This window comes from Leucopleurus acutus (genome assembly GCF_964270905.1).
Source record: "Leucopleurus acutus genome assembly, chromosome: 11".
Classification (NCBI taxonomy): Eukaryota; Metazoa; Chordata; class Mammalia; order Artiodactyla; family Delphinidae; genus Leucopleurus; species Leucopleurus acutus.
In genome coordinates, this window is record NC_139152.1 from 62,637,594 (window position 1) to 62,648,456 (window position 10,863).

At 40.7% G+C, this 10,863-nt stretch overlaps 1 protein-coding gene across 1 annotated transcript in view; it reads right to left on the bottom strand.

Moving 5' to 3' along the window:
* Positions 1–9,796: 9,796 nt before the first annotated feature.
* Positions 9,797–10,863, bottom strand: part of E2F7 (E2F transcription factor 7) — a gene marked incomplete at its 3' end in the record, with an annotated part of 30,415 nt that continues 29,348 nt past the window's right edge. Inside the window, exon 13 of the mRNA XM_082849730.1 lies at positions 9,797–9,967. Coding sequence (XP_082705856.1) covers positions 9,797–9,967 — 171 coding nt within the window. The remainder of the gene's footprint in view (positions 9,968–10,863) is intronic.

Genomic DNA, 10,863 nt, shown 5'->3' on the forward strand with positions numbered 1-10,863 from the left:
CACTTAGTGTGATAATCTCTAGTTCCATCCATGTTGCTGCAAATGGCATGATTTCGGTTTATTTTTTTAATGGCTGAGTGGTATTCCATTGTATATATATACACCACATCTTTATCCATTCATCTGTTGATGGACATTTAGGTTGTTTCCAGGTGTTGGCTATTGTGAATAGTGCTGCTATGAACATAGGGATGCATGTATCTTTTTGAATTATAGTTTTGTCTAGATATATGCCCAGGAGTGGGATTGCTGGATCATATGGTAATTCTATTTTTAGTTTTTCGAGGAACCGCCATACTGTTTTCCGTAGTGGCTGCACCAACTTACATTCCCACCAACAGTGTAGAAGGGTTCCCTTTTCTCCACATCCTCTCCAGCATTTGCTATTTGTAGACTTTTTAATGATGGCCACTCTGACCATTGTGAAGTGATACGTCATTGTTTTGATTTGCGTTTCTCTAATAATTAGTGATGTTGAGCATCTTTTCATATGCCTGTTTGGCCGTCTGTATGTCTACTTTGGAGAAATGTCTGTTTAGGTCTTCTGCCCATTTTTTGATTGGGTTTTTGGTTTTTTGTTGTTGCGTTGTATGAGCTGTTTGTGTATTTTGGAAATTAAGCCTTTGTCAGTTGCATCGTTTGCAAATATTTTCTCCCATTCCATAGGTTGTCTCTTTGTTTTGTTTATGGTTTCCTTTGCTGTGCAAAAGATTTTAAGTTTTATTAGGTCCCATTTGTTTATTTTTGTTTTTATTTCTATTGCTTTCGGAGACTGACCTAAGAAAACGTTGGTACAATTTATGTCAGAGAATGTTTTGTCTATGATCTCTTCTAGGAGTTTTATGGTGTGATGTCTTATGTTTAAGTCTTTAAGCCTTCAAATAGATATTAATTTTAATCACAGAATATATACAAGCAGTCCTTGCTTTGCACAGTTCTGATAGGCATGCATGTCAGTCACCATGGTTTAGTTACATAAACATGGTTCAAATTCCAGTTACTCTGATGTGATATATTAACTGTGTGTAACTGGATAAAAGTATCAACTTCGCTGTTTCAGTCCACAAATCACTACATAAATAACAGATCCCATTGTGACCAATGACCAATCACGTCAGTTCTTTCAAAGTCTGTTGTTCATGCACAAAGTCTGTTCATGCAGACAGAAAGGCATGTAGTCATGTTGCCTCTGGGTTTCCCAGTGATGCAAACACATGATATTTTAATAAAATCAATACTGGAAAGAAAGAATTGGCCAAAAAAGATGAAAGTGAAGCAAAGAAAGAAAAAAAGCGATAATGCTGGAGGTGAAATTTGAACTGAATATAAATGTAGTTAGAAAGAAAAAAATTGATAGGATGTAGACCCTGCCACCATTTGAGAGACTATCGATATACAGTTAGAAGAACTTAATGAAGGTGAATTTATCAATGTAAGCAAGGAAAGCGATTGGGATGAAAAGGATATAGATGCCCCCAGAGAGAGTGTTGTCTGCAAAAACGCCACATTAAATGACCTCATAGAGATATTTCATGAAATTGAAAATGCAAAGGGTAAAATTTGGAAGCTGACTCAAACTTAGGAAGGAGTATAATAGTCCATCAAGACATAGAAAAGATGATCAGTACTCTCTGTAATTTATAGGATGAGAAGTTAGGCGCTATTCAAGCTATTCTTTTTGTTTTAAATATAAATTTATTTATTTATTTTTGGCTGTGTTGGGTCTTCATTGCTGCGAGTGGGCTTTCTCTAGTTGCGGCCAGTGGGTGCTACTCTTTGTTGCGGTGCGCGGGCTTCTCATTGTGGTGGCTTCTCTTGTTGCGGAACACGGACTCGAGACACGCAGGCTCAGTAGTTGTGGCACACAGAATTAGTTGCTCCGTGGCATGTGGGATCTTCCCGGATCAGGGCTTGAACCCATGTCCCCTGCATTGGCAGGCGGATTCTTAACCACTGTGCCACCAGGGAAGTCCCCAAACTATTCTTGATAAGTTTTTTTTATAAAGAGATAAAACACTTTAATTCTCAATGTTTCTAATGTTTTAAATTACATACTAAATCAATATTAGTTTTACTACTTTTTCATTTCCCTAAATATTTATAGTCAACAGTAAGAAAGTTTTTAATGTTTTGATTAAAATGTTTAAAGATCACAGAACAATTGTAATTATGCATCCGTGACTTTGCACCAGTCATTCCTTCTGCCCCTCCTCCCACCTGTGTTTCTCTACCTGGCAATCTCATATGCATTTCTCAAAACCCAGGTCAGGTGTTAAGATTGCTTTGCACAGTTTCAGCTTGCTGTGTAAAGAGAGGACTGCCTGGGAAATAAAGTCACAGCTTTCTGCACACCCAAGTTTGTGAGTCTATAAAATTCATACATCCTGAAAATTTGATAGATTTGTATGGATGTCTCCTTCAACATCTTGTTAGAAGATTTTGCTTTCACCTGATAACTGGCATGGCATAGGACAAGGGTGCTGGACTAGGTTATTGGGAGGCTTGTGTTCTGGTCCAGCTTTGTGGTTAAGTAGCAGTGTAATCCAGGCCAAGTCACTTAAGCCCCTTCCATTTCCCCTCTGTAAAATACAGTGAATATGAATTTTCAAGGTACGTTTGAACTCTACATTTCTATAATTCTCTACCATTATCAAAGAGAGATAAAGGAAGGGAGAGAAAAATGCACCCCCCCCAAAAAGACTATTGCCATTTTCATAGTAACAATAAATGTTTGTGGAGTGAATAAATGATTAGCATGATTTTGGTGAGGTAGGTAGAGCTATGCAAATATTGATGCTGGTAAGAAGCTGCTGTTTACTAGCAGCTATAGCTGCTAGTAGCTATAGCTACCTTGATAACTTAGGGTACCCTATTATGTATTCTTCAGCTTGGTTGACCATTTATTCACATACTCATTGGGCACAGTGCTAGGCACTAGATGAGAAAAACTCAAGTCCTGCTTTGGAGGATCTCCCACCGTGGTGGGGAAAACAATTCATGCTTCCCAAGGTAGGGGCATTTAAACTGGATTTTGGAAAATGTATATGAGATAGCCCAATAGAGAAAGAGAAATGGGGTTGGGAGGAGGGCATTTTAGGAAGAGAGGATGGCTGGTGCAAAGGCATGGATGCAGAAAAAAAATATGAAGAGCACTGAGAGTGGAGTGATCAACAGAGGGTAGGTGGTGGGAGGATTTAGAAAACACTCTAGGTATTTCTAGTAGGAAGGTTTTAACGGAGAGAATTAGGTGCTTACAAAATTGCTGGAAGGGATGGAAATGAAGTAGGGGGTTGTTGTGCAGTGTTTACATCATGTCACCACGGCTGCTACCCAGAGGTTGGGGGATGCTGTTTCCTCACAATGGTTGGGAACGGTGTGAAACCACTGCCAATATCACAGCTGGTACATAGTCTTTGACTGGACAGTAGAATAAAGTATGGCTGGTAAAAAACCCAGCCTGATGCCATCTGTTACTATAGTGTAAGAGGAAGAACAACTTCAGCTTCCTTTCTCTCTACCAAATCCTGCATGAGTGTATTTAACTGACAGGATCACATCTAGAACCTGGTAGCAAGGGGATCTGGGAAATGTAGTTCCCAGACCCTGTGATAAAGAACTCAGAAAGGGATTGGGAATGAATGCTGAGGGTCAATAGACAATATCTAGCATAGCTGGGAAGCCAAGTTGGGACCAGACTGTGGGGGGACTGGAAAGGCATGCTAAAAGTATCAGAAAATGCTGCATGGGATGCCACTGAAAGTTAAAAGCAGGATTTTCACAATTCAATCGGTTTTATAAGCATTGATGGCATAGTAGATGCCATTCTTCTAAACGAAGGAAACCCCAAGCTCTATACCACAATAATTTATTAAATAAATAATATATGTATAACCATGCAATGAAAAAGTCCTCTAAAGGTTTTTTAAAAATTACGTACAGTCAACCCTTAACACAGGTTTGAACTGTGCAGATCCACTTTTACACTTTTTTTTTTTCAAAAATAAATACTAGAGGGCTTCCCTGGCGGCACAGTGGTTGAGAGTCAACCTGACGATGCAGGGGACACGGGTTCGTGTCCCGGTGCGGGAAGATCCCACATGCCGCGGAGCCGCTGGGCCCGTGAGCCACGGCCGCTGAGCCTGCGCGTCCGGAGCCTGTGCTCCGCAACGGGAGGGGCCCCAGCAATGAGAGGCCCGCATACCGCGAAAATACATACATACATACATACTAGAGTACTACTACACGATCTGAGGTTGGTTGAATCTGTGGATGCAGAGCCAGGATGTGGAAGAGCATCAAATATGGAGGGTAAGGGGCAGACTGTAAGTTATACATGGGTTTTCAACTGCATGGAGTGTCAGCATGCCTAATGCCCACGTCATTCGAGCGTTAACTGTATTTGTGCTAACTCATCACCCATTTTTTTATTGGGCGCACATTTTGTGGCAGGCATTGTGAATACAGATATAAAGCCCCCGTGGTCTCTGACATTAAGAAGCTAATGTCCTTTTTCTTTTCGGTAAAGACTAAGAGTTTTAGAGGGTTATTTGGTAGATTAATTCATTGATTCTCAAAGTAACTTCTGCTGAACCTTGTAAGAGGAACATCTTGTAAGATGCTAAGAAAAAAAATGGTCCCACTATCAAACCAGGTTTAAAGAATTTGTATTTTATTTCCTCTTGCAAATTTCAACCTCTAATAAATCCTGTAGTAAAACATTAACTATTTAATTTTGTTTTACCAAAATTACCCACTGTTGACTCCTAATATGTATCAGCAGTTGAGTTCTTCAGAGCACAGTTGGGGAAAGACCAGCTGCTTGTATAGAAGAGCCAATCAAACTGAAGGCTACCACTGTGCTATTTACAAAAAAAGCGTTTAGATATGAGAGAATGAAAAGAAGAAAACTATTGTAGCTTCAGGTATGATTTCATTTCAGAAGCATTCGCAGGACAGAAAGGACATTGAACTCATCAAACCAATCTTAATACTAAAAACATTAATAGCTATCAAAACTTAATTTCTTAAGGATGAGCTATTAAGTGCCATAACAATCATCTAGGAAGATGCAAATCTTGGACAGTGGAAGGTTATAACTATTTTAACAGGATGTTAAATGGTGAGCTTGGCCGCAGCAGCAAATTATAGTTGCATTCCAAAACATTGATCAAGGAGCTTTTGCAAACCAGTTACACACTGTGGAACCCCTTAACCCACAAGGCCTTGAAAGAGCCTTGAAAGGGTGGAGCAGATGGAAATAGAAACGGATTTTGTGGAGAGTTACGCTGTGGTTCTTCACCTGTGGCTCCACTAAGGGGAGCTGTGGGGTGTTGCTCGCCTCACCTCTTGCCTGCAGTTGAGACGCGTTCTCTTGTATGACTCTGGCCTGGGGGATCTGGGTGGGATCGCAGCTTTGGCAGAGAGCGGGGAGGCTGCGTGAGTCTGGCTGGGCCTTCTCTCCAAGAATCAGACAAAGAGCACTGGATGTGGGCTAAGACGGCAGATAGAGGCAGCCTGGGGCTGTTCTAAATCCTGCCCAGTAGGCTATCTGGAGTGGATGCAGGAAAACCAGAGACTGGGGGAGAATATCCGCTGGAGGAAAATGAATTGCCTGCAGCACAGAAAGTTCAGGCAAGTGTTCCCAAGCTGAGGCTTCTGAGGAACTGTCCACACAAAACAGCTCCCACCTCTGCCAGTCCCACCGTATGAGAAGCCTGCTTATGACAGTGCCTGTTAAACCGTTGATATGCTGTGGCCTTTACCTCTCGCACTGCCCCTGCTTTGACCTTGCTGGGCACAGAAATCTAGGCCAGCTCGCTGGGAGAGGAGAGATGCCCAGCAGAGGAAAGACAAAGGACCATCATCGGTGACCAGGCTACAGCGAACCCCAGTGGCAGAAGTTTTAAATGCTCATTCAGCATCGTGAACCGAGACTGTCTTAACTTAAAATGACTATAGAGCTTCTATTATTTACAGTAACAAGGAGGTCCCAGCACCTGACCTCATGTTCCTACAAGGGTTAGTGCATTACCCCCATTGACCAGGCTTAAAGGGACACTGGGAGACAAAACCAACTTGATTCCACGATTACCCCATGAGTTCTGCTTGTTCAATGTACCCTTTACACCGTTAAGACAACCGAGACGGGCATGTGTGAGAAGATATTGGTAGCTGCCTGAAATACAGCAGGGCCTTGTTATAACGTAACATGCCACTAAATATAGGCTGGTAAAATCCTAATCCTGTCGTGTGTATAGAAGCAAATCTATCCTGGGTTATGTTAGATACATCTGTAAGATGAAGGCTAAAGACTGGGACAAGAAGTGATGTGTTGAATCTAACTGAAGGCTGGCAGAGGGGCGAGACCTGTTGCAGCAGGTCCTACGGTCCCTCCTTTCACCATTTTGGGGGTTTCCGGAGTCCCAAGTGCCAGGCTTGACGCTGGGGTTTCAAAGCTGTTTCCCCAGCACCTGACAATTTAGCAGGGGAGACTGACAACAACGCAACCGCTAACGGACTCCGGAGATCATAGGAGCTAAGGAAAGTCAGAGTAGGCCAGCGTGGAGGTTCATTTACAAGGGAGGGTTAACAATAGAATTTGGCTTTGAACTGCAGGTGGGCATTTGCTAGACTGAGAAGCATTTAACCTTGCAGGTAACATGAGAAATCAGGAGGTAGTCTCACCTGTGATTCTTACATTGGTGAAGCTTCAGAGTCATCTGGAAGCTCCAACCCCCCAGTGATTCTATCTCTGGTAGAAATCAAAAGCTCAACAGTATAGTCCCTCAACCCTCCCAAGCTCCCACATGATTCTGATACAGTAAGTTTCGGCATTTGGGAACCACTGGAAGGGCTCAGCAAAACGATCTCACTTGGGTTTATGAAGGTCTGGTTGGCTGTTCTGCAACAGTGAATGGTTTTACTGAAATCGGTACCCACAGAATGCCCAACAAACACAACCAACAACTCTTGTTAAAATGAATTAACTTTTATTGCTATTTTATAAAGCTTAATACTTTGCTAAAGGAAAAAATTATATAGATAATATAGCCATTAGAAGAAAGAGCAGAGCTAAGTGATACAAAAAAGGCAGTAAGCAGCAATAAAATTAATACCTACACAAAACTAGCAGCGCCATAGATAAAGCAGAAAGAGCTTTACACTGGGAAAAGTTACTTAAATACAGAAATAGCACCTTACAAAAAGGAACTGAGAAATGTAAACTTGGTAGGTAGATTCAAGTATAAAAGTTATACCCCCAACTCTTGTACCAGAATGAAAGGGTTTCACAAACCCTGGACAGTGTAGGGCACACACACACACCTCCCTCAGTGCTGACTCAAAGCTGCATTTCCTTAGCAGGATCACTGACAATCTTTTTTTTTTTTTTCTTCTTTTACGAAATTATACAATGATAGACTCAAGATTGCCACGGCTTCTTCACCACCCCTGATATCCAAGTCTAGCTCAGCTGCTCCACTACCATCAGTTGCTCTGTAACAAACAAATTCATATTCCCGACGGAAACAACCACTGCATTATTATTTCTACACATCACAAAGACACATGAAGAAGTGGGTACTGAAAACAAAAGGAACCTGCTCTTGGTTTTCTATTGCTAAGTATGGTCACAGAATCATAATCTCATTTATGGGTTTGTTTCTTAACACCCCTCAAGAACTGTGAATCCTCTGAGGTTTATGTGGTCATATCATGAACAGAATTAAAAAAAAAAAAAAGATAGCAGAGAAGTTAAAGTGGTGGGCATCCAAGAACAGTGAGGGGAAAATCGGTCTGTGTTTTCATCTAAATATAGACCTCTCAAGTGAAAATATTTTGTGGAAGGTCTGAAGCATTGATATATTTAAAATGCATGTATCCTATGCAGATTTATATGCCATGTGTCTTATAATCTACTTGAAAAAGGCATATTTTTGTTTCGATAGGGAACCCATCATTTTAGTTCAGGGTAATCGTTACCATGCAATTAGATTAGCTGATGATGAGAATCACATTTTTTATCAGTTTAACTCTAGAGAGTTCACAGTCTTGTGAACAAGGGGGAAAAAATATCATCTTGTAAACTTTAAAAGTTTAGTGTTGATAAAAATTTTATATAATAGCAAATTTATTTAATCTTGCTACCTACCTCAAGTTTTCAAAAATCTTGTGGGGGTGATAAGGCTAATATTATCCTGTAGTTAATATAAAGCTACTTTATTCAGACTCCCAGAGTCTCTTAAATTAATATTTTTATTATTTCATATAACATTTTCTTGGGTCCAAAAATTAAAAATAAAATCCTACACCAAGATTCCACATCTAAGAAGTATAAAAAAGGAGAGAGGAATAAAGAAAGGAAGGAATGAAGGAAAGGAGGGAAAAATGAAGGGAGGGAGGAGGGAGGGAGGGAGGGAAGGAGGAAGCCATTTACTCTGAAGAGACAATGAGGTAAATAACACATCTAGGCATACAAAGATCTAGTTTGGCTACTTAATGAAACCCTAAAGTAATACGGTTTAACAAAGGGATACTGGTAAATTTCCAGAATTATATTTATGCTAGAACAACGATCCCCTGCACTCTCTGTTCTTATTTTGCAGTTCTAGGAAAAATAACTCTGATTTGAATATTCTTGGATTCTGAACGTCAATGTGTCCGTTTTCCCTCTTATTCTTCCCAACATGAAGAAAAAAAAGTAAAAGAAAAAAAATAAAGTATCACCTATTGTCCTACATCAATTTCTACACTGTCACTCTTCAGAATTCTACTAAAAGGTCCCAACTAGGTTCCAATTTTCCATATAATTCCTTTCTACCATCCTGATTTATTCAATAAACAGCAATTGCTAGAAGACATCCCATACCTGATGTTCTACAGTTAACATTTAAATTAAAACACAAGGGCATGTAGTGAAGGAAACTGAACATAGTAGGACTTTTTTTTTTTTTTTTTTTTACAAACGAACAGTAAAACCTCACTGTTCACACAGTTACTGAGAAGCAGCTATCTGGCTGCTAGAGTTCATCTTAATTCTCAGGCCCAGCTCAGGTTAGCACAGTTCATTATAGCAAGGTGTGTCTTCACAGTTATTTTGGTCTTGACATTCCGTCATGTATATACACTTATCCACATTATTACTAGGTTGTAAAGTAAGTGCAGGGCAAATTATAGGAAAAAAGTACAAACATTCAAGTCGTCATACCCTGAAAAACATGTGTTTTGCTGTCGTTGTAAACTTTTTGCACTAAATCCCACTTCAGGAAAAAAATAAATAATACCATAGGATTCAAACTGAAGTTGGCTTCCTGATGAAGCCGAAGGAAGCAGTAGCTTTTTCAAACTGCAGAAAGGAAGTTTCTCTCACCACAGATCTACTCGGGGTGAGTGGGAATACACGTCAAGAACGCTCAACCCAGTTAAGTGCTAGACGGGCCTCCCCCACTTTAGAAAAACCACAAGGCTCCAGGAGGCTGTTCAGATCTCCTTCCAGCAACAAGATGATTCTTGAATGAAAACCACAGCAGTCAGTTGGTGCTTCCACTGTGACACCACGAACAGAGTCTGGACTCTAACTGGTAAGAAATGCACAATTAGGAACAATTACTTTCAGGAAAATAGATGCTTCCTGAAGATGGATAGTTAACATTAGAACCAGGGGATGCAGGAGAGAGGAAGGATGCATGCTGAAGACCAGATGGTTTGCATTCTAGTTTCTGTTCACCATTAGGACATGACCTGTAACACAGGGAAATTCAGGCCCCTCCATCTCACCCCTGCTGGGCAAAGCGTCAGGTTAGTCGGCCCCGCCGCTGGGGATTTCGAGCCTCCTCTGTGCTGAGCTGGTGTTTCGTGACTGATTCCTTTCTCTTCTCCTAAGGACAGGGTCCCCGAGGCTGCCAGGCGTCTTGAAAAATGTCTCTCGATGTGTGCGTCGGATGCTCTTGGGGGTCACTGGAACTGGTGACTAAAATAGAGAAGAAAAAAAAAAAGAGTACATAAAAACAGAAGTGAAGTCAAACTGTACCCAGTCTCTCAACTGGAAGCCCCCTCTTTTTTTTTTCTTTTTTTAATTGAAGTATAGTTGATTTACAATATTGTGCCAATCTCTGCTGTACAGCAAAGTGACTCAGTTATACACAAAGACGTTCGTTTTTTATATTCTTTTCCATTATGGTTTATTGCAGGATATTGAATATAATTCCCTGTGCTCTACAGTAGGACCTTGTTGTTTATCTATCCTACATATAACAGTTTACATCTGCTGATCCCACACTCCCAGTCCTGCCTCCCCCTTGGCAACCACCAGTCTGTTCTCTATGTCTGTGAGTCTGTTTCTATTTTGTAGATAGGTACATTTGTGCCATATTTTAGATTCCACATATAAGTGACATCATATGGTATTTGTCTTTCTCTTTCTGACTTACTTCACTTAGTATGATCATCTCTAGTTAAATCCACGTTGCTGTAAATGGCATTATTTCATTCTTTTTTATGGCTAAATAGTATTCCACTGTATATATGTACCACATCTTCTTATCCACTCATCTGTCAATGGACATTTCGGTTGTTTCCAGGTCTTGGCTATTGTGAATAGTGCTGCTATGAACATAGGGGTGCACGTATCTTTCTGAATTATAGTTTTGTCTGGATATATGCCCAGGAGTGGGATTGCAGGATCCTATGGTAATTCTTAGGTAATTTTTAGTTTTCTGAGGAATCTCCACACTGTCTTCCATAGTGGCTGCACCAACTTACATTCCCACTAACACTGTAGGAGCCCCCTCTTGACCTGTGTCGCTGTGATCCCCACGCAGGTGTTCCATCCTCTTTGCTTTTCTGTCACACTCCTCCAATGTATCT